This window comes from Ziziphus jujuba, chromosome 6 (genome assembly GCF_031755915.1).
Source record: "Ziziphus jujuba cultivar Dongzao chromosome 6, ASM3175591v1".
In the NCBI taxonomy this organism is placed as follows: Eukaryota; Viridiplantae; Streptophyta; class Magnoliopsida; order Rosales; family Rhamnaceae; genus Ziziphus; species Ziziphus jujuba.
In genome coordinates, this window is record NC_083384.1 from 31,569,522 (window position 1) to 31,592,909 (window position 23,388).

Genomic DNA, 23,388 nt, shown 5'->3' on the forward strand with positions numbered 1-23,388 from the left:
TACCAAGCTTTGACAAAAAAAAAAAAAAAACTAGTTATATGCATTCACATGTAATCGGTTTTTTTACGAGGGATTCTGATTCAACTAAATATGGTATGTTTATGTGACAAATGTTTATATATATATTTACATCTGTAGTTAGTTTTTTTTTATGAAAGATCGTAATTTAATTAAATTTAACATATTTATATAACAAGTGTTTATCTTCTAGTTGTATTAATAATTGTTATTTGTAATAGGAGCTTAGTACTTAAATATGTCTCATTAATGTATTAAGAGATTCCTTATTAGAGAATTCTTGAGAATTCTTGAATAAATATACATATTATCATATAAGGATGACCATGAAGATTTTTTTATTTTTTTTTTGGTTGCAAATTAAATACAGAGAAGTATGGGAGCAAAGCAGATCAACTTTTCAGGAGAAAACAATAGACATACACACAAAACTAATGAGAGGGTACAAACAAGTGCCTGACTGGTGGTTTATGGTCATTCTTGTGCCTAGCATTGCAGCTTCCATATTTGCTTGTCAGAAATTCAATGATCAGCTTCAGTTGCCTTGGTGGGGTATTCTATTAGCCTGTGCTATTGGTTTTTTCTTCACACTTCCAATAGGAATCATCAATGCCATTACGAATCAAGTAAAAGAGTTTCTTCTCATTTTTTTCATTCAATATTTCACAAAATCATATTATTATTATATATATATGTGTGTGTGTGTGTGTGTGTACTCTCCATTGTTTAACTAGACTTTGATTCTGTTTAATCATTTTGTAATGCATTAATGGACAGGCACCACACTAAACCATCATAACCCAGTACATTATGGGATATATATACCCAGGATATCCTGTTGCCAATATGTTGTTCAGGGTTTATGGATCTATTAGCACGGTACAGGCCATCACTTTCTTGCACGACTTCAAGCTCGGTCACTATATGAAAATCCCTCCCACAACGATGTTCATGGCACAGGTATTAATCTCAATTCCATAAGGACGTTCCTCTACATTTATATATATCATAGAGATATCGTTCAGCAAATTAAGCTTAATTTGATGAGCTTATAATTAATTAACTAATTTTTTTGTGATTAATTAGATTTTTGGAACTCTCATAGCTACCATTGTCTACTTGGGAACTGCATGGTGGCTGATGGAAACCATTCCTGACTTATGTGAGGATCCATCATCCATATGGACATGTCCCACTGACACTGTGTTTTATAATGGATCGGTCATATGGGGTTTGATGGGTCCTCGAAGGATCTTCGGGGACTCGGGGACTTATTCCGCCATCAATTGGTTCTTCTTAATGGGAGCTATAGCTCCGGTCCTCGTATGGGTAGCCTCCAAGGCATTCCCAAAACAAGATTGGATTAGACTTGTTAACATGCCGGTGCTGATTGCAACCATAGCAGCAATGCCTCCGGCCACTGCGGTTAACATATCCACTTGGATCATTGTGGGATTCCTGTCAGGATTTGTGGTTTATAGGTATTGGCCGGATTGGTGGGGCGACATAATTATGTACTTTCTGGTGCTCTTGATGCTGGCCTTGCCTTCATGGCGGTGCTATTGTATTTTGGTTTGGGCTTAGAAGGTGTTGGTCTCCATTGGTGGGGAAATGAGCTTGATGGGTGTCCCTTAGCTTCTCGTCCCACTGCCAAAGGGGCTGCAGTTGAAGGTTGCCCTGTTCACCATTGAAGATATGTATATTGGATCAGAAATATGGTAGTTTTGACGGTTTGTATATATACATACATACAGACAACATATATATACTTTTTCCTTTTTGTATTAATTGCGAGAATATTCAAAACATTGGCGATGGACCAAATTAATATTAATCAATTTTTGTGTAAACTCAAGAAAAATGTATGCCTTACAAATCGAAAAACATTAATGACAGAACTTTTGGCTTCGAAAGAGTATTACTTGTAAATGCGGTTCTCATGTTATAGCATTTTTTTTTTTTTTTTTTTGGCTTTGAATGAAAAGGTTTTGCAGTTTAGCTAATAGAAGTAGTGTCAAATGCTTTGTTTCTACTCGGTTATTATTATTTATCATATAGTAATCAAAATTTTATTTTCTAAAAGTGTTTTTTTTTCTTTTTTTTCTTTTTTTTTGGGCATGTGTATATAAAAAATATGATATTGATTGAAAATATATGGTTTAAATAAATAAAGAAGAAGTGGGCAATGTTTTTAAGAAAAAAATTTATATGTCAATGTTTCATTTGGGCACCTACAAGGGAAGCAAATTTTCAGTCCGAACGGGTTTTTCCAATAAAAAAGAGTTTAATTTATGTAATTTTTAACTAGAATATTATGAGATTTTGTGATGTGGAAAAAAAAAATTAAAACTTTTGAATAAGTTCTAGAAAGAAGAAATACACATATCAATAGAAAATAATTTATTCTAAAAAGAAGAAAACAATTTTAATTATTTTCCAAATTAACAAAACAAATTCCTAACAAAATAATGCTTTAAAATTAAAATACTGATTCCTACCAAAATTTTTAATTCAATAAAACTCAAACAAAATAGTATTACCAACGTATGCTTTCTACCCAAGAAAAAAAATAAAATAAAAATAAAAGTACACGTTTACTCGATAACAATACAAAATTAGAAATTCCCTCTTTTATCATAGACAGAGGCTCGCAGAGGGAGGGTTTAGGTCCAAACGGTGCGTTTCTTTCCTTTCAGCCTCCAATGCAACTGAAACTAAAAAAAAAAACCATTAGAAAAGAAGAAGAAGAAGAAGAAGAAGAAGTGAGAAAGAGAAATCTTGGGAAAAAAAACAGAGGAAAACCCAGTAATGGAAACCCAATCGGACGGTAACAAAGAAACGGCGATATCTACGATCAAGGATTTGCGTCAACAACTCCAATCTCGCGCTCAGTCTCAGCGAACCGCTCAGCTTGAGCTCCTCGCATCTCTCCAAGCCCAGCTGGTCCCCAACATAGTCTCCTCCATCGATCTCTCCCTCCAAGTTGTCTCTTCCTTCAACAACCGGCCTTTCGCTCCCACTCCTCCTCTTCCTCAGCCTAAACCCAACCCTAGAAAAACCCTTGAACCAAGCCGCGCTTTAACCCCTGAAACCCAAACAACCAAGCAACAACCTTTTGCTGAACCCAGACCCACCGATCCCAAGGCCCAGAATGCAAAACCGATTTCTGATTCAAACAACCCAGTTCGTCAACCGGATGCCGAACAATTCAGCCCCATTGATGAGAGTGGAAGCCCGTTATCGGTGGTTCGGTCAATGGTGGCGGTTTGCCTGCTGGAAAGGGTACCATTTTCGCCAATTGATTCATCGACGGTGTTGAGGAAGCTCGAGAACGACCAGACCGCAACGCCGGCTGAGAAGGCGGCTTTGCGTGAGGTAGGAGGCGAGTCGGGGGCTATATTGGCGGTGGAGATGGCGCTGAGGTCAATGGCGGAGGATAACCGTGGCGTGGAATTGGAGGAGTTTGTGGTGAGTGGAAAGTCTCGGGTTATGGTTTTGGCAATTGATAGGACTCAGCTGCTAAAGGAATTGCCTGAAAGCAGCGCGCAGTTTCAGCAGCAGGATTCAAGTATAAGTTTTGCTGATTGGAATGCCAATCAGAATCAAAATCAGAATCAGCAGCAAGTAGTAACTAGTGGAGTTGATATCAATGGTGGAGTGTTTGGAATGTCAGTGCCAGTTCCAAGGGCAATGCCGGACATATGGATGGGACCTAACGACCCCCACATGTCCGGGTTGCCGCCGATGTTTCCAGGGAGTGGACCGCCGCCAGGTGCGTTGATGGGTCCGAGGGGTGGGCCTAGAGGAGGAGCTATGAGCATGATGGGGATGCCTAGGGGGATAGGTGTTCCTCCATTGCATAGACCTCCAATGGGACCAAATTCGGGAATAGGAGGCAATGCAATGAAAATGAGCACTGAGGAGGATGATATGAAGGATCTTGAGGCATTGTTGAATAAGAAGTCTTTTAGAGAAATGCAAAAATCAAAAACTGGTGAGGAGCTGTTGGACCTCATCCACCGGCCCACTGCAAAGGAAACTGCTGTGGCTGCAAAGGTTTGTGATTATAAGGCCTTTCAGTTTAGTTATAGATGTATTAATTTGTATTGCTATCTTAATAATTGGTTGAACTGGTTCTTGCTGCTTTTGATCGTCCAGGTAAATTGAAAAATGCTATGTGAAAATTTTACAGTTTATAAGCTGCCTTATCCAAGTAATTATAGTATTGAATATAGTCTTCTCTCCTTTATAATCAAGAAAACATTAGTACTTCAGAGTTTTGTTTGAAAATTTGAAAATATAGAGTTTTTGTCTACCGTTTTGTATTTTGAGTTTTTGTATAGAAACCGGTTATCCCTTGATCTCCATGTATTGGAAGTAAAAAGTTATGAAGCTTTCAGTTTTTTTCCAATTCAAAGGGTGTTGGGATTTGCTTTTCTGTTGCGTTTGCTTTTACATGTATTGGTATTCGTATGCTTTAATGTCTATACAATATCTTTGGCCCTCTCTTGCATCAGCTCCCATTTAATGTTAATAACCAACTATAATGATAATGCTATTGCTTTGGTTTTATTTTTGGTTTCAGTTTAAAACTAAAGGTGGTTCCCAATTGAAACACTACTGCTCGTCCCTAACGAAAGAAGATTGCCGACGACAATCTGGTTCGTTTATGGCGTGTGAGAAGGTCAGTAATAAATACATTACGTCTGGCTACTAGCTTTGTTTAGAAGTTCGAAAGATATATGCATTTGGAATTCTTATTTTCTGAATTATGTTGTGATCATGATTACACCTGCTCATATTTATTATATCTATTTGTCTATGTATTTAAATTAGAAGAGGCATCACATATAAATGTTATATTCATTGAGATTCATTACATGCTTATGAAACAATGTGGATTTGAAAAAAATTCTTGATTTGAAGACATCTTGGGATTATTCTATTTTATTTTTTTTATTGGGATAGCAGCCTCGCTCACAATAATGCTATCATGAATTTGTCTTTACTTTTTGAGAAATGGTAATTTAATCTTCAAGTTTAATTATGTCTTTTAATGTTGTTTTGAGCTGTTTCCCATCTATCTTTTCATAATTTTCCTATTTGGTCGCCTCTTGATATGAGTATGTAATCTGAATCACAAACTTTCTGATTAGAACTTCGTTTCAGGTTCATTTTCGGCGAATCGTTGCTCCGCATACTGATATCAATTTAGGGGATTGTTCTTTTCTGGATACATGCCGTCATATGAAGGTGTGTTTTTCACTTTATGGTTATTTTATTTGGCTTTATGAGTGACATGTCAAATTACCATTTTAACATGGGGTACTAAGCTTGTCTCTTTTTATAGACTTGCAAGTATGTTCATTATGAGCTCGATCCAACACCAGATGTATCACCCATGATGGGGGCTGCAGCTCTTGGACCTCCCAAATCACTGAAGCCTCAGCGTGCTGAATATTGTTCAGAAGTGGAACTTGGTGAACCACAATGGATTAATTGTGATATCCGTACATTTAGAATGGACATTTTAGGGCAGTTTGGAGTCATAATGGCAGATCCACCATGGGATATTCATATGGAATTGCCATATGGGACAATGGCTGATGATGAAATGCGCAATCTTAATGTACCTGCACTGCAGACTGATGGTCTGATTTTTCTTTGGGTCACTGGACGAGCAATGGAGCTTGGACGTGAATGGTATGTACTGTTCTTGGTCATTTGTTGAATATAATAATCATAAACTATATTGTATTCTTCACTATAAGTCACTTCAAGATGCTTTAACAATACTTCATGTGAGTCTTCTTTAGTTTTAGCTTAAGTATCACTGTGCTTCTTGCAGTTTAGAACTTTGGGGGTACAAGCGTGTTGAAGAGATTATATGGGTGAAAACTAATCAACTTCAGCGGATAATCAGAACAGGGAGGACAGGCCATTGGCTGAATCATAGTAAGGAGCATTGCCTCGTTGGAATAAAGGGGAATCCAGAAGTAAACAGGAATATTGATACTGATGTCATAGTTGCTGAGGTCAGAGAGACAAGTCGTAAGCCAGATGAGGTTAGCGGAATATACATCATATAATCTATAATTTCTAAAGCAAAATGATAGGTGTAAACTTTCCCTTTTCATGTATGAGGAGCTCACGAAAGAATTTTTCAATTCTGCTCGATGGTTATCTAATTATGTGTAAAAAGAATGTCAATTCTGGTTTACCAGACACAGTTTGAATTGATGCATGTATTCCTACAGATGTATCCTATGCTAGAGAGAATTAGTCCCCGGACAAGGAAGCTGGAATTGTTTGCTCGAATGCACAACACTCATGCAGGGTAATCTTCTTAACCCATGGTTATTATTCTTATATCAAATATCTTTACATTGTTTTTCTTGTTCACCTTTCTAATGTCTCAAATTGGGCATCACTTGAGGTTCCTATATTGAGCATGGCATTCATGATTGCTTGTCGACTGTCTATCATCAGGTGGATGTCACTGGGGAACCAATTGCAAGGAGTACGACTGGTTGACGAAGGCCTGAGGGCAAGGTTCAAGGCTGCTTACCCAGATGTGGAGGTGCAGCCTGCATCCCCTCCCAGGGCTTCTGCTATGGAAGTAGACGCCGGTGCTGCTCCGATCAGGAGTCCATTTTCAGTAACAGAACCAAAATCCTCGGCTACCCAATTCACAGATTCGGCAGCTCTAGGTGCAGCCTATGCTGCCTCTGAAGACAAGCCGATGCCTTCAGATGTTGATATGGTTAACTAATTTAGTTTGAAAGAGGTTCTATCATCATCATTTTTGTCCCATTTGTGTATTTAATTTCAATGGAACTAAAAAAAAAGAAAAAAAGAAAAAAGGGGTACAGTTTCAAGGGGCCAAAGTCGGGCTATCTGTGTATTATACATGAGTATTGATTAAGCATGTAAAATTTTATCTTTTGCCATGTTTAAGATGCTAGCTGGTTCTTTTGCTGCTGTTGATTTGTGTCACTTGTCGCTTTAGCTATTTCAGTTCCCGCTTTTCTATATAATTCTCTTTATCCATTTTAGCATGTTCTGATCTGAACTTTTGCCGACTTGATTTTGGGCATTTTATTTTGAATCTGTGATGGCGATAAGCAAAAATAAGTGCCCCACAGGGACTGCAGTGTCGGGAGCAACTTGCATATCCAACTGGCATACGAATATTTTAAGGGAAATCTTCCTTTTCCCAACTCAGTTACAGTGAGATGAGGCAGCTGTCCAACCAGAGTCTGCCAAGTCACACATAACGGACAGCAGGATTCATAATTTAATACCAGTGAAAGAGCTAGTCAAATTGCCATAATTCTCGGGCGTGCTTTGTTTTAGCTGTCGTTGTTCTTTTACTTGGAAAATGGTGTTTTCTTTTCTTAAAAAAGAGCAAAAAAGGAGGGACTTTATTTTTCGATTTACAGTTTTTGGTTTCTTTCTTTGAAATTCTAGATGCTTCAGTAGAAAACTTGCGGGATGAAAAAGATATGCAAAACCAAAAACTTGACAATATTGATTAAGATATTGAACACTTTGTTACATATAATTGCTGAAAAATAATACAAATCCAGAAATCTCCATGTAAACCAATTATACTTTTTAGAATTCAAGAATGGAAGGGGAAAAAATCAATATTCAAAATGAGGAAAGGAAAAAAAATAATTTCTCAATTGGGTTCTGAATATTTATGTTCTTTTTTACATGATGCCGCCAAGTAATGCACATACCATAAATCCAATAGCAGAAGCCATGAAAACTGGGAAATTGAGTGATGGTGAATAGGAAGGTGGTGCTGGGATTGTGCCGAAAACAGTTGGATAAGAAGGTGAGGTTTCTGGCATTGCACTGGGACCATATGAAGGAGAATATGCAGCGCTAGCATTCCCAACAGTAATGTATAACTTCTGCTTCTTTTCGCAATGGCCTGACTCTCCACTGGTGAAGAAAAATTGGCCCTCTGAAGTTATATTAAACAGAGAGTTTCCATTGTTCATGTACAAGATTGGATCTTTGAGGTTGCAGCTGTTATAGGATTGTGCTGTGACTTGAATCACTGAATCTTGGCTTGGTGGGTATAAGAACACTACACAGGAAAAAACAAAATAAGCGAAGTACAAAAGCCAGATGAAGAAGCAAAAAGAAAAAGAAGACAGAAAATGCTTACAGAGAGAATCTCCGATCCTGAAAGTGTGGTATTTAGACCACTTGGCGTACACTTGAGGATTGGCAGAACTGGGTATTCCCCAAGAATCTAAATCTCCAACTTTGTATTGGTAGCAGAGGACTTGAGTTTGAACAAAGGCAAGGAACAGAAAAGCCAAACAGAAGCTGTTTTTAGGACTTCTAAGACTGGCCATCTTTAACTTCATTTTTCACTCTTTTTTCTTTCTCAAATTCAGGAGTTTTTGTTCAAGAGACTTGGGAACACTATTGAGACAAATCTTATGGGGGGTTGAGGATCTTCAGACTGATTGGTGGAAGAAAAAGGTACAATATGATGGCTAATTTACCTGAATACCCCTCTTTTGGAGTGAGGGATTGACCAGTTATGAAACAAATGTAAGATTGATAAATCCTTAAAGACAGTCAAAGTCGAACCATGTTCAGTGAAAAGTCCAAATATCTAACAAAGTGGATGGTAGAGATCTCTTATGGGTATTAACTTATTTTAGATGGGTTTAGGATTGCAAGATAAATCAATCATATGGCTAACAATGGCACATGGGCCAGTTGGGTAATGCAAGGTTGGAACCTTGGAATAAAGTAGAAAGAAGAGAATGGGGATTTTCTTCCTTTGATCTATCAAATATAATTAGCAGATAAATTTAAATTTTATGAAGTCTCATCACCATGTGGAGCTTGTTTCCTTGCACATGGCCACTCAGCTTTATAATATTTCTATAGAAAAATTTAGCAACTTTCTACAAGTGAGATTTTCATTTTTTTTCTTTTTGAATTTTTTTAGTTAATTGTCACGGTGTATCTAATTAATATGGTTCTTGCAGACAAAAATAATGCTGGAAACTTTTCAAGCAAAAATAAATAAATAAATAAATAATGCTGGAAACTTGAATGATGAAGAGTCTTTAAAGGTGTTGATTGGTTGAAAACGAATACACAATAAAATTTAATTCAAGGTTCTCGGGTATTTGGATGTTAAGGAAGCCGCTTTATTATTTCTATCAACCCCCCTTTATTATTATTATTATTTTATTTTATATTAAAAGTTTGAAAACAACATGCAATTCTGAATTGTATATTATGATACCTTATTATCAGTTTTGTTAAATTTTCTAGCTTAAATTTAGTCAAAATGCAATTTTCAGTAAAATTTACTCTCTTTTTTCTCTATCATAAGTTTGATTTGTTTATTTCAGCCAAAAAAAAAAAAAATGATTTGTTTATTTATCCCTTTGTAGTCTTCTTGAGGTGACTAAATAAAATAATGTGGAAGTTTAACATAACATGCCCTTAATATTTCCAAAATGAAGGCCTTGAACATTATAATTGGTTCAGAGTTGAAAATTACAAAAACTGTAAATTCAATCAAATCAAAAGCTAGGTATTAAAAGGTGAATCCCCTCTCAACAGGACGAGGAAAAAAAAAAAAAATAGAAAAAGTAAAAATTCTGAGCAATCTGTTACTCGGGACATGGATGACTAAGATTTATGATTTGTCTATATAGTGTAGGAAGAGATAGCTATCTAGAGCTTGCTTTATCCTTTCATAAGCATTTGATCTAATCATCTGAGTTACTGAAGAATTGCAAGGCTAATAGAAACAGTGAGAATAAAACCAGAATGTGGGGAAAGATCAAAAACAAATTAACAAACAAAACATCCCTTTAATGCCAGCTTACATGTTTTTTGGTTTCTGCAAACTCTACTGACAATGTGATAGTAAAAACTATAAATTTCTTATTCGCACTAAAATGGAAGCAACTCTATTTAGAGACTAGAAAAATATGAATCTAATGCAGATTTTACATGCATCACTGTGTTCAACATTACCCGAAAAAAAAAAAAAAAATGGTAGCCTAATAAAAAAACTTGTAATTAATGTTCAGCAACAAGAAGTTAAAAATCAGCTGCTCCTTTCATACCCTTGTCGACTTCTTTCATGAACTGATCTAGTCCAAATAGATCATCAGCTTTCTGAAACTTAACTGGTCCATCTCTTGGACCAACAGCATCTTCAAATAATCCCTTCTTCTTTGGCCTGTAGAGGGAAGACATTGTAGGCTGAGCACCAAACAATCCCCTTTCATACAAATTATAGATATCATCATCATTTGCAAAACCAGACTCAATTCCTTTTTCTTGGTTGAACAGTCTTTGGTCATACATAATCTCCCCTCCTCTTCCTTCTCCACTATAAGCCATACCGAGAGCAACCTTTTCATTCATATCCCTATCACTTTCCTTTGTATTTTTACTTCTCTTTCTCATTGCTACATCTTTGGCCTCCAATCTCCTCTCCCTTTTCCTCTCTTGTCTTCGCTCCTCGCGGATTTTATCACGCTGCAATTTCTCTTCTTCCCTTCCCTGACTTTGGGAGTGGTAGCCATTACTACTACTTCTGGCTTTCATAGCTAACAGCCTTAGCTCCTGCTCTTTTCTCTCCTTCTCTTTCATACTTATTTCCTCGTCAAGTTTAGACCTCAAGGCAACTGCCTCTCTGGCTTTGTGCTCAGAGACATACAGAGCCTCCGAAAGTTTTGCGAAATTATCATTAATCTGAACATCATCATAATTAGCCACAAGACAGCGTTTGTGGAGTGGAATAGCGTAGCCCTTTGGGTTCTTCCAGTTGGAAATACATGGTGGAATTTTCCAATTCTCTTGATCTTCTACAGTCAGAGTCCTAGGAGGGGAATGAAGAACAGGAACAGGTGGTGATGAGGCAGAGGAAGAAGGGTATGGAAGTTTCTTGTGCTTGAATTTAGGAGGCTCAACAGGGTCTGCTACAGACACATCTACCACCTCGACAATCCTCTCTTTGGCATTAATGGCACCTGATGATGATGATGATGATGATGGTTTATACTTGATGAACTTGGAGTTCGATGGGTATTTCGGATAATTCAGAATATTGGATCTCATACTCATAGTCCTTTCAAGAGCAACTTTTGTTTCCTTTGTTGTTTCTTGGATTTGGATTTCATAATCTTCTTGTTCAAAATCACCATCATAAACAACATGGTTGTGATTATCAACTTTCAAAATTTTGGGCACAATATCTGCATATTGGGAATTGACAATATTATTGTTGTTTGGATGCTTAACAACGTTGGAGCATTGTTGTTGTCTAAGCTCCCTGCCCATATCAAGAGGGTATTGCAATATGAGAATCTCGGGAAACGAACCCCCATCGCCAAAATCTTGTATTGTCCGAGGAACAAAGCCCCAACGCCTTCGGTAGGGAGGGATAGAAAACCTGTCTCTACAATCTTTCAAACGCATCTCCATGAATATATATTTATACGATACTATTTAATTAGCAGAAAAACAGGAAAAATGAAATCAAAGAAAACAAAACCAAACCCAACACACCCAAATCCTAATATCTTAACGAAAATTAAGAAACACAAAGTATACTAACCGTAGATAGAAGGAACGGAAGATGTTGCTCGAGAGTGAAAGAGACGACACACAAACACAAGGCTCAGCAAATTATAATTATATATATATATATATATATATAAACAACGCGCTGGTTTCCTTGTTTGATACGAAAACGAATTCAGTCTTCCTTGTTTTATTTACCCATTTATATTAGGATATAATTTCCTAGGTACATTACATCTTAGCGCTTTCTATATTTACTTTTTCTCGTTTAGGGTATGTTGAATTTTTATTTTTTATTACTATTATTTTTAATATCCGATACTTTAAAAAATCTATAATTTGCCAAAAAATCAGTTAACATGTAACAGATGCTGTTAAATATATAATCATATATAGGTCACGTGCAACTCAGGTGACACTAAAATTTGTTTTGTTTTGTTTTGTTTTGTTTTTTTTTTTTTTTTTGAATTTTGAAATTGGTTTGGGGGGAGGAAACAAAAAAAAAAAAAAAAAAAAAAAAAACTCATAAATACAATCAAGATCAAACTCCAATTTCAGCTACCTTATAACCACTCCTCTCCTGTGAGAGCTTCCTCTTATGTCCCCCTAGTATGAGGTTTTGAAGTAGAAAACAAATAAACTAGCTTACAGGTTGAGTCTTGAGAATTTTATCCAATATTAAAAAAAGGTACAATTGACAAATAGTGGGGGATATGTCTGAGGTCCTTGCCTAGACTTGAACGGCGCCACTGCAAAATCCATCCAACCAACCACAAAATATTATATAACTTGCGTAACAAGAAACACAATTTTTTTTTTCCAAATCAAATAAATAAAATAAAGCAGCCAGATTTAGGCTAAAAGTTGTTGTTGCAGAAAGTCCAGAGAAGAAAATTACATCTATCCCTTAACATGAAACACAAATTCAATTAAGAAAGCAACCAAATTTAGGCGAAAAGTTGTAGTTACATACCATTCAGAGGATGAATTAGATGTCTTGGAAAACACTATTCCGAGTTCAAATCCCAGTCCCTTTTATTTCAATTTTTTTCCCCCTTTATACTTATAATTGCATTTTAGTCTTTAAACTTCTTCTTTCTTTTTTTTTTAGCATTTTTTTATATTTAAATTTCAATTTTAATGCACTTTAATTTTTAAATTATTTTATATGCACGTTTAACAATTATGAGATGTATACTATATTTGGTGCAACAATCATTAGTCTTTATTCCTTAAAATTGCTAAAAATTTATATTGTAAAATAATTTAAAAACTAAAGTACATAATATATATATATATATAAACCAAAATGATAAAAAAAAAATATATCAAAAATTAAAATGCAAATTGGAGAACCAACAAAACCAATAAGCCCTCTTTAAATAGAGGAGAGAAAGTTGTGTCACATCAGCATTAATAAAATCATTAACCTGCGCTTCGACATTGTAGTCACAAAGAAAAGGATTATCCTGCGGTTTTTAAATAGAAAAAAATTCGATAATACACTCGGCAAGAAAATAAGAAAAGTTTCGGAAAACAATAAGGGTAATATTAAAGATACCAATTAAACCGATATCAAAATTATACCAAGTGATATATGTTTATATTTTGTTGATTAGTAAATAAATATAATTAAATTTTAGATAAATGAATTTTTAAAGAAATAAATATAAATAAATTAAATATTGATATACTATATTTATATATATTTTAGTAGATTTATTTGATATTTTTAATATTATTTAGAAAAAAAAAACTTTTTAAATTGAAGTCATGCAACTTCATCACTATTAACTTAAAAGTTTTCTCATTCCGTATTAATTAATGCTAAATTTTTTATAGAGTTATATTTGTCGTTAATTATGATTATTATTAGTTTAGACAGTAAATTTTAATTGGAACTATTTAATTTTGTTTTTTTATATTAAAGCTTTAAGAATAAATTTTTTAATGGTAATATAAATTTTACTAACAATTATTTATTAATGATAACAAATAATATTTCTTTATATAATTTATAATTAAAAGTAAATTAATGTAATAGGTAATCCAAAATATAATTGCTAATTGATTACCTTGTAAGAAAAAAAAAATTCACAAAGACATGACAAAAATAAATATATAATATATTGAGTAACTTTTTGGAAATTTTTTAAATGTTTGGGTAAATTCTTATTATATTATTCAATTATAAATTTTACAAAAAAAAAAATATTATTATTGAGAGGAAAGAATAGGATCTTAAATTTTTTTTTAATTTTTTAATTTAGATTTTTTGCAGTGGTACCTTCAAATTTTTAAATTTTTTGCAAATTACATTCTGAATTTCATATTCACCATCTATGCTTCTAAATTCATAGTTTTTTACACAAATGCCTCCAAGCTTGATTTTATCCATTTTGTGTCATTAAATAGCATGTAAAAGACATATGCTCCATCAGAACAAGGGTATTTATAGAAGATTAAGTCACTTGTTACCATAACAGCAGTAGAAATGCACTAATGCCCTCCTGGATTTTCATTATTTTTTCATTAATATCCTTAGATTTAAATAATTTTGCACTGATACCCTCCAAATTTTGAAATTATTACGGTAATACCTTCTTGAGCACTGCAACAAAACCAAGTGATTTGATCTTTCAAAAATACCTTTATCTTTATGGGGCATGTATCATTCACGTGACATTTAATGCTATAAAATGGATGAAACTATGCTTAAGAGATATTGGTCCAAAAAAGCTGTAAATTTGAAAAGCATAAATCATAAATATGAAATTTAGGATGCAATTTATAAAAAATCTGAAAATTTGAGAAGCACACTTGCAAAAATTCCCCATTTTTTTTTTTTTTTAAAATTTTATTACCACAGGACCTTAGATTCTGTTTTGATATTTTAGATTGCCAATGCCACGTCCTAAAAAATCTTTAATTATGTTTTTTTTTTTTTTTTTTTTTTTTTTTTTTTGGGGAGAATTGCTTTAAGTTTACTGCTTTTTCTTTTTATTTTAATATTTTAGATTGCCACGTCTTCAAGTGCCCGTGACATTTCGGTTCACATTTTACAGAACAAGTTACTATAAATTTTCCCATATCTTATTCTTCTTTAGGTAGATGCCTTAAAAATAAAAAAATAAATAATAATAATAACAAATCTATTTATCAAAAAATAATAATTGCAAATCTGGATTAGGTCATAGATAAATTTCGAAGCCCTAATTTGAGCTCCCAAGACTTCCATCCAATGCCACCGTCTAATCATTTTCCAATAGCCTAACAAAGAAAATAAATAGAAAGAAGGTGAGGAACATTCGCATTTGCTAACACGGTTCTGGAATTAGAACACTAGAAGGAAGGAAAATTTGGAAGGGAAAAAGACAGGGAATGAAATATCAAAAGACTATCTTATATCATGCTTTTTATATATAGAAGGTTGAAACAAATTCGCTAAACATAATCCATATGACAAGATATACTCAGACATCAGAGATTGCACAAGCCATTGCCTAAACAAAATATATCATTTCCTACTTTTAGTATTTCTTTATGCTATGGCCACAAACTGATTTCCCTTTAAAATCCCTTGGCATATCCATCCACAATTGGCAAACAGCAAACAGAATGCAGCTTTGGCAATCAATAATGACTAGGTTGTTTCCGATTTAAAATTTCAAAAATTCTGAAGCTTCTTCTCCTTCTTCACATCAACTGTCATTTAGTGGCTGGGCTTCTTGGTCTGTATCCAATGCTGTCCAGTCTTGTTGTTCTGCGATGAATTATATGTATTAATAACCAATGATCACAGCTTCAAACCCAAAAAGTACATATTAGAGTGGCGAGAAAGGAATTCTATTCATCTTCTTTTTTCTTTTGTAACATTTAGCACTGATATTGCAGTAACTTACTTGGTTTTTGGTTCTCTGAAATCACCATGAGACGCCTCTGCAACACAGCAGCCATAAAGAGGAAAATCGAGCACATACCAAACATGACCGTGATGGGAAATGCATTAACCTTCAAAGGAGGAACAGAAGAAAGCCAACTTTTTAAAGCCATAAATAGGAGTTCCCACAATTGCATTACAGGCTGGAATGATAAAATGTCCTAATTAATACACAATATAGTGGTGTTTACTCACATTGTACAGCACAACACAAACAAAGATGTTGAGAGGAATACGAAAGAAGTTCATTATGGTGCTTCTAGCCTCTTCAGGAATGTATTGGGACCTCATCTTCATGATAGAAGGCCAGAATATTCCCACACATGCCTCAAAAGTGCAGAATCCAGCAAGCTGAATGGTCCCTGAAAATGAGATGCTCCCACCTTTCACATTGGAAGGTGGTATCAAGAACTGCAAAATTTTGTAGGCATTAATAAAACTTAGTAACATCTTCAAGGTAAACAGCCCTTACAAGAAAGATGCAAACACATGTATGTGAAGAAGATTTGTGGATTAAAATCTAAGACATACATTTGTTATAATTGGGAGCAGGAGGGTCGCCGCAGAGATCATAAATACAATCTGCATGTAGCTCTCAACTCTTGGGGATGAGTGGGCCAACAATCGAGATGCGATAGAGCTTCCCAGCATTGAGGCCAACATGAATGTCGCAAAAATGAAACCATGTGGAATTTCCTCATCATTTGGGCTCAGAGCAGGAGTCCACAGGAAAACAAAAGTGTACATCGAACCCTCAAATAGAGATTGTATTGCACCCAGTAATGCAATTTTCTCATCTGCACACACATGGAACAATATGTTCAAGAGCTTTTGGTGAATATCAGCAACAAAAGACAAAAGAAGAAAAGTAGAAAAGAACATAAAGGGAAAAAGAAAAAGAAAAAAAAAATTATACACATATACACACACAATGGTTCATATGGAAGAGAGTCAGCCTGTTGCTAGTATTTATCCTCTATATTTCTATCGTTCGGTGATCTATTTATTTGAAAGAAACAAAACAACTTTGAGCATGAGAAACGCATGGAGCAAACCCCAACAACATGTCCAAGAAAAGTGAATTCAAATCTCTATGCATACAGAGAAAGGACCCAAGAATAAGGTTTTTGCACATTTTAGGGCTGTGGCATCATCCCCACATATCTCTGTTTACAGTTATCTCACATATTAAGTCTACTCTTTTGCAAGATCTGCACTGCAATTTGATACATATAGAATGAATTTCTACCAATATTTTCTTAGTGAACTTAACCTTTAATGAAATCAAGTAAGAATCAAGAAAGAATAAGATTACGGATTTACCAGAAGCAATAGCCACAGCAGCACCTTTGAACTGCATAAGCAGGCTCTTGTTATCGGATGGATCTCCATAATTTTCACCCCATGACCCCAATATTATAGCCATGCCAATTGCCAAAAAGCATGCTGCAGCATCAAATGGAGCCACCGGACCAAATCCCAATGTATCTACCAGTAGATTCCCAAACAACCCAGATACAATGGCAATTAGGCCATTGCCAAGAAATATGGCCTTAGAGAATGTTATTGAAAGCCATTGTTGATCAAAACCCCTCTACAAAATTAAGGTCATCAAAAGGTTAAAAATCCAACACCATATGAAAGAGAAATTTGATCAAAACCTTTAGAAACCCATCCAAGAGAACATTGAAAAAGCAATCTAATGGAATGAAATTGTTTTTTAACAAAATAATTAGAAAGTGACATATATGTAGGACTTCGACTCATTGACACATCAATGGCCTAAAACTAAAATGTATAGAATGCATAATAGTCAAGACTTGCAAACTGTTCAGATCTTCATGACATACCAGAATTGAGAAGAGAAATTGATTAAAATGTTAACAATATGACAATTGTGTTTCTCAGAATTGTAGTTCATTACAAAGCAGTAATGCACCTTATTGTGTTCTGCAACAAGCCAGGACTCAAAGGCTGAAAAGAGAAGAGAGGTGGCAATGCCTCCCAAAACACGTCCCAACATTAAAACTTTGTATTGTGGGGAATGTTTAGTGATGCAGCTTAAAATATAAGTAATGCAGTAAGTAACACATGCCCTCTTCCGACCCCTGAAATTTATATGTGATCCACCAAGAATCAGTAATTTAATCAATTGAAAGGAACTAAAACAAATCAGCACAAGACCTTACTGTTTGTCAGCTAAAGATCCAACAATCGTTCCGAAAAGCATAGATGATCCAAACCCAGCAATAAAGAGCTGTCCAATCTCCCCTTTACTATAGCCATATGTACTGTATAGGTAGTAAACATATGGACCCTGCAACCAATCCCCGGCTATTGCCGCAATCAATTCAATCAGATCCCAGAAAGATGACATATTTCATATTACATCATGATGGCATCATAGCCATCTCGTTCTCCTAGCATGATGTTTATTATTAGATTGTTGCATTACAACACTTTATAGCAGAATATATACATCAAAGTTCAATAAAACAAAAAGCAGAAGTAAAAACATTCTCTAGAGAATCCAAATAGCAGAATCAGTAATAAAGCAATTAGAAATGGTTTAACCCCCCCATCCAGTAGCTTCAAATTTGTTTAGAATTGCCAGACATAGATAAGACAAAGTCTTAGCCGAGTCAAAGAGAATTATCAGGTTTAACTAGGTTTGAACAACTTGATTAACATCAAACCAGCTCAAGCTTTAGACTCCTTTCTTTTTCTATTCAATTCCTTCCATTTCTAGGCTGCGGAATGCAATCACAGAAAAAAGGAGAAGAGCAAAGACAATTGCAAAAGAATTTAACGGAAGATCCAATTAGATAAACAGCATTTATCGTCAACTAATGTATTAAGCATATAAGAACAGTAATAACATTGAATCAAACCCACAACAATTAGAAAAACATGAACACCCACATTACAACAAATCTACCAAAAACAATGAAAACCCAGATGAGAAAAAGATGAAAAATGGTCAGATCTAAGCCTACCCATCATGAGAGAGTAAACAAGGAGATAGTTGTTCTTGAAGGCATTGAAAGCAGAGGTGGTGTTAATACGATCTTTGCTCGTTTTGCTGAGCTCCAACGCTGCCACCACCACGGATAAAGCCCCGAAAATGAGAAAGTAGAGGACCTCCATTCTCGATCTGCAAGAACAGACAGACCCAGAGAGAAAAACAGAGAGAGAGAGAATGCGAGGAGAAGAAGAAGAGGAAGGTGAAGATAAAAGGCTAAAGCGTGTGGGGTGTTAAATAGGAATTTTGATCATTATCTGGTTGGTCATGAAGTCAGTGGGGTGGTGGGATTTGTGAATCAAAAAGGACAGGAAATACCAAGACTCTTTTGAGGCGTTTGGTTCATCGTTTCCCGGGGATTCCAATTTCCATGCTTTCACTCATCAATATCTTACGAGTGGGTTTGGTCTCACACTCTCGGGTGAATCTCATTCTTTCCTGACTCTCTTTTTGGTCCGATTTGGTAATTTTCCATTTTGCTTAAATCCAAAAAATATATATTTTCCTTCTATTATTATTTTTTTTACTTTTCTATTTCCTCTTAACTAAAGTGACCATTTAAGTTATAAAAGACAATTTAAAAACATCATGAAATTGATGAATTTAGATTTATTATAATTATATTTGAAATAAATTTGGATTAATATATTTAATATGATTATTAAACGTATCAATTTTGATTGAATTCGTTTAATTTAAAATTAATTCAAATTAATCTATTTATTAAATGTATTAATTTTGAATTGATCTGTTTAATTCGAAATTGATTTAAATTAATCCGTTTAACTAAATATATCAATCTAATCTGATACGATTATATTTCATTTAAATTATAACTTTAATATATTAAATTTATCATTAATAAAATTTTAATTAATACTTTTTTATTACTAAATTACAAACTTATTTAAAGTTATATTTTAATTTTTTAATTAAATAAATAAATAATAATAAATATCAAAATAATATTTTTTTACTTAAATATAATATGTTCAATATATATAGATTTATGGACATAAAAAAAAATTAATATGATAAAAGTATTAAAAATGTAGAAAATTAAAAACATAATTATTAATATAGTATTTTATATTATTTTTAAAAAAATAGTATTAAATTTATTATGTATATATATATATTTAACTATTATATGAGATTGTTATATTATTATATCATATATTATATAGCGTAACCTTATAACTATAATTATATGATTTTACATATAATTTTAATTTAAAATTAATTAATGATTAAATTATTTTTATTTTATATGAAATAATTAATATAAATAATTTAATTTATTTAATTGGATAAATTTTGTATAAATGGGTTAATTTCATATAAAGGGATCAATTTCATATAAATTGATCAATTTCATATAAATATGGCGTATTGATCCAAATTGACCAATTACTAAATGAGTTACACAGATCGAGTTAGGTTACAGGTTATGTTTAAGTTGAAGATTTCTAACACAAGTTATGTTTGGATTGAATAATTTCAACATGATTAATAAACAAGTTGATATGAACATGACATGTCGACACGGATTGTCATCCCTGTAGATGACACTTAAATACTCAATTATTTTTTCCCATATTCAACTAGCTTTTAAATTTCCATGATCAAATATGGGATAAAGTTTAAGCACTAATAATAATGTTATTATATTCACTAATGTTTATCATTTTTTCTTTTTCTTTTTCTTTTTTTTTGTGTTTTTTGGGAAATCGAATACCAAATAATATGGTATTACTAATAAATAAATTTGATGAGGATACTCGCGATCTTTTAAATGAACTATATTACTAGGAGGTAAACTATGTTTCAAGAGAGAAGAATAAAGCAGTTGATTGGGTTGCCAAAACAGCTAATGGGAGGGTGGGATAATACTTTACCTCAAATTCTCTACTCCTTTAGTTGATTCAAACTGAGCGTGTAATTTCGTTTTCAAATAAAATTTCTTGTTTTGTACGTTTTATGAATGAAAGGCATTTGTTGAACGTTTGAGTTCTAGTTGAAAATTTTCAAATAATGCGAGAAATGCTTTCCTAACCGCACATACAAACGGTCAACTTCAATTGCAATTTGAGGTTCTAAATTTGATGTAATCTATAAATTAAAGAAGAAGAAAAGAAGCCGTCTCTTAATTTATAAATTTTTGTTTTTAGTAAGAATTTAATTTGTAAATTTGAGATATGTCAAATGAAGTCAAATAAATTGCAAGTGGAATAAAGTTGGTACGCAAGTTTAATTTGCATATGCACCAAAGGAATGGAATCATCCATTTCCCTATCATTCCCCTTCTTCTGAGTAAAGTCGAAAATGGTCCAAAAATTGTAACCCAGGATTAGGAAATTTTACTTGCATTGAGACCATCATAGAAACTAATCTATTTTGTGTTTTTTTTTGGTAAGATAGACACTAATTTATTTGATAATGAAAAAGATAAATGTGAAAAGAATGTTTTGAGAAATCATGGTCATAAGAGCAACTTCGCTATGATGGATGCCGGCCTCACCATTGATTACATATAATATATAGGGGAATTTACATGTATTTATCACAAAATTATAGGTAATTGGACATTAATCCCCGTGTAATGATTTTTTTTCTTTTTGTTTTCGATGAATAATCTCAGTGTAATGATTGTCTCCACGCAATGGTAGCAGAAATTGTCATTAAGGGTATCATTATCAAAAGATGTAGAGGGCCTAAATTTGACCACCTCAACATGTTATAAACTGATGTATGACATGAAATTTGACCAACTTCACATGTTATTAACAAAAAAAAAAAAAAAAACATTGTATGAAAAATTGCATGCATGAAAATGGAATTGGTAGGCTAGTGGCAATTAACGTATAAAAGCCCATCAGATTATGACTTCCAGAAGATTTTATTATAACATTTTGTTGAACACCAATTCATTTTTTGTCTTATTAATTTTTTTTTTAATATTATCTTTTTTTTTTTTTTTAACCTTGTTAAGCACTTTTTGTCTTCACGAAGAAACTAAAAGAAAATTGCAAAAAATAAAAAAAAAACAAATCCATCAAATTTATAAACGAAAGAACACAAAACTTAACTGCAACTGAAAATACAAAACTCAATTCCCTTTTTTTTTTTTGTTGGTTTTTTGGTAAGCATATTTATTATTATTATTATTATTATTATTGTTGATATTTTTTTTATAATCAATAAAAATGTTGTAGTCTATGGATATAAATAAGTGATACCGGACAAAATTAAAGGAGTGTATTCAATTTAGAATTTGAAAAATTTTAAAAATATTTAAAAGTTTAAAGGTATACGATTTAGAATTTAAAAGAGTTCATACATATCCAATGATATTCAATTTAAATAAAAATCTATTAAAATTTAGGTATATTTAATTAGAGTTTTGTAGAATTCTTTTAAAACATATAAGTATTCAAAAAGTAATTGATTTTAAAATATTTTAAAAAATAATGGATTTGAAAGGATTTTAAAAGTAAAATTATGAAAAAAATTATCAATATGAAATTCAACCTTGATCTCAAAAATTTCATTATATTCTTATTAATTTTTTATGAAATCTATGAAATTCTATAATAATCTATCAAATCTTTCAAAGTCTATAATTCATTTTAAATATATTAAAATCTAAATTAAATACACCCCTAAGTAAAACTGGAGGGGATATTCGTGTAATCTTAATTTTATATTATTAGGTTGTAACAGGTTGGCCATTTGTGTTTTTTTTGGTTATAGGTCATGAATTTTGATTGTTAGAAATTATAAAAAGTGTTCTTTTCACAATTCCAAAATGAGTCTATATAGTTCCATTTATACACTACTATTTAAATATATAAAAAATATAAAAATCCCTAATACAATATTATTAATACCTAAAATATCCATAATTCATACCATCTCAAAATTATATATTTTTTATAAATAAAAATTATTTTTACAGTTCTAAATTGACTATATACAGTCCTATAAAAATTAATTTTATTAGGTTACTCTTCTTTTTTCCTTTCTTATTTTGAATTAGGGTTGGCTTTCATCCTCTTTATTTTTTTTATTTTTTGTCATTTTTTAATGGTATAAAGTGTTATTTAGCTAGCGATTGGGTTTTTGTCATTTTTTAATGGGTATAAAGTGTGTTTATTTGTATATTTCTAAACATATTAAATTTGTTCAATCCAACAATTCCAAACTCTTTTAAGAATATATTTTTCAATGGTTCAATAGTAAAATTTATACAACTAAAGATATTCAGTTATAAGCTTCTTAACATGTTAAAGTTGTTTAGCTGTGTACTTTTGAACATCTTTAAAATTATAACTTATTATTATTCGGTTATAAACTTCTCTTCAAATTTTCAACAACACATTCTAATCCAACACTTCCATCTTCTATATCTTTTTCCATCTTGTATATAGTTTACATTCAATTAGATATAAACCATTAATGATTAAAAAAAAAAAAATTGGTATATTTCATATTGTACGGTACTTAATATATGTATACATATAATGTTCGATAGATAAATGCCAAACATATTAAGAAGGGTCATATGAATGCTTCTTAACAATTAAAAAAATGTTCAGTTTTAAACTGTAACACCCCGTCCCAAATCGCACCGGAATCCGTGCACATTGACTGAGGTTGACCGTTGATCGAGCGGGTCAAAAGTTGACTTTTTGTCCCAGTTGGAATTTCTAGTTGACCAGGATACCATGGCGAAGTGCATGATGCCCCAAGTTCATAGACTAGTAGCACGTCGAAAACGGAGCTATGGTATGAAAGTTACGGGCAAAACAAGTTGAGGTGC

General features: G+C 33.0%; 5 protein-coding genes across 5 annotated transcripts; 2 read left to right on the plus strand and 3 right to left on the minus strand.

Moving 5' to 3' along the window:
• Positions 1 to 759: 759 nt before the first annotated feature.
• On the plus strand, positions 760 to 1,948 carry LOC107430079 (oligopeptide transporter 7-like). Its single transcript, XM_060818021.1, has 2 exons — positions 760 to 978; positions 1,105 to 1,948. The coding sequence occupies exons 1-2, from the start codon at positions 829 to 831 to the stop codon at positions 1,600 to 1,602; spliced, it is 648 nt and encodes a 215-aa protein (XP_060674004.1). The 5' UTR covers positions 760 to 828; the 3' UTR covers positions 1,603 to 1,948.
• Positions 1,949 to 2,655: 707 nt separating this feature from the next.
• On the plus strand, positions 2,656 to 6,999 carry LOC107430083 (N6-adenosine-methyltransferase MT-A70-like). Its single transcript, XM_016040874.4, has 7 exons — positions 2,656 to 4,074; positions 4,604 to 4,702; positions 5,188 to 5,271; positions 5,369 to 5,721; positions 5,867 to 6,083; positions 6,276 to 6,355; positions 6,508 to 6,999. Exons 1-7 carry the CDS (start codon positions 2,827 to 2,829, stop codon positions 6,788 to 6,790), a joined length of 2,364 nt encoding a protein of 787 aa, XP_015896360.3. The 5' UTR covers positions 2,656 to 2,826; the 3' UTR covers positions 6,791 to 6,999.
• Positions 7,000 to 7,524: 525 nt separating this feature from the next.
• LOC107430084 (early nodulin-like protein 8) lies at positions 7,525 to 8,584 on the minus strand. Its single transcript, XM_016040875.4, has 2 exons — positions 8,201 to 8,584; positions 7,525 to 8,119 (listed from the first exon to the last, which is right to left on the minus strand). The coding sequence occupies exons 1-2, from the start codon at positions 8,403 to 8,405 to the stop codon at positions 7,734 to 7,736; spliced, it is 591 nt and encodes a 196-aa protein (XP_015896361.3). The 5' UTR covers positions 8,406 to 8,584; the 3' UTR covers positions 7,525 to 7,733.
• Positions 8,585 to 9,579: 995 nt separating this feature from the next.
• LOC107430063 (SNW/SKI-interacting protein A) lies at positions 9,580 to 11,691 on the minus strand. Its single transcript, XM_048464192.2, has one exon. The coding sequence runs from the start codon at positions 11,503 to 11,505 to the stop codon at positions 10,114 to 10,116; it is 1,392 nt and encodes a 463-aa protein (XP_048320149.2). The 5' UTR covers positions 11,506 to 11,691; the 3' UTR covers positions 9,580 to 10,113.
• A 3,295-nt stretch (positions 11,692 to 14,986) lies between these two features.
• On the minus strand, positions 14,987 to 19,007 carry LOC107430089 (uncharacterized). Its single transcript, XM_016040882.4, has 8 exons — positions 18,541 to 19,007; positions 17,734 to 17,878; positions 17,484 to 17,652; positions 16,868 to 17,138; positions 16,076 to 16,341; positions 15,740 to 15,955; positions 15,507 to 15,615; positions 14,987 to 15,367 (listed from the first exon to the last, which is right to left on the minus strand). Exons 1-8 carry the CDS (start codon positions 18,689 to 18,691, stop codon positions 15,306 to 15,308), a joined length of 1,389 nt encoding a protein of 462 aa, XP_015896368.1. The 5' UTR covers positions 18,692 to 19,007; the 3' UTR covers positions 14,987 to 15,305.
• Between the last annotated feature and the right edge of the window lie 4,381 nt (positions 19,008 to 23,388).

Bases quoted from the DNA above. Each gene is read 5' to 3' on its own strand.
- LOC107430089 (XM_016040882.4), bottom strand. From the start codon at position 18,691: ATGGAGGTCCTCTACTTTCTCATTTTCGGGGCTTTATCCGTGGTGGTG. The intron at 17,879-18,540 runs GTAGGCTTAGAT...TTGCGGCAATAG, and splicing joins TGTTTACTCTCTCATGATGG to CCGGGGATTGGTTGCAGGGT. The intron at 17,139-17,483 runs GTGCATTACTGC...TTAATTTTGTAG, and splicing joins TTGTTGCAGAACACAATAAG to AGGGGTTTTGATCAACAATG.
- LOC107430063 (XM_048464192.2), bottom strand. From the start codon at position 11,505: ATGGAGATGCGTTTGAAAGATTGTAGAGACAGGTTTTCTATCCCTCCC.
- LOC107430079 (XM_060818021.1), top strand. From the start codon at position 829: ATGGGATATATATACCCAGGATATCCTGTTGCCAATATGTTGTTCAGG. The intron at 979-1,104 runs GTATTAATCTCA...GTGATTAATTAG, and splicing joins CAACGATGTTCATGGCACAG to ATTTTTGGAACTCTCATAGC.
- LOC107430084 (XM_016040875.4), bottom strand. From the start codon at position 8,405: ATGAAGTTAAAGATGGCCAGTCTTAGAAGTCCTAAAAACAGCTTCTGT. The intron at 8,120-8,200 runs GTAAGCATTTTC...TTTCCTGTGTAG, and splicing joins CAGGATCGGAGATTCTCTCT to TGTTCTTATACCCACCAAGC.
- LOC107430083 (XM_016040874.4), top strand. From the start codon at position 2,827: ATGGAAACCCAATCGGACGGTAACAAAGAAACGGCGATATCTACGATC. The intron at 5,272-5,368 runs GTGTGTTTTTCA...CTCTTTTTATAG, and splicing joins ATACATGCCGTCATATGAAG to ACTTGCAAGTATGTTCATTA. The intron at 5,722-5,866 runs GTATGTACTGTT...TGCTTCTTGCAG, and splicing joins ATGGAGCTTGGACGTGAATG to TTTAGAACTTTGGGGGTACA.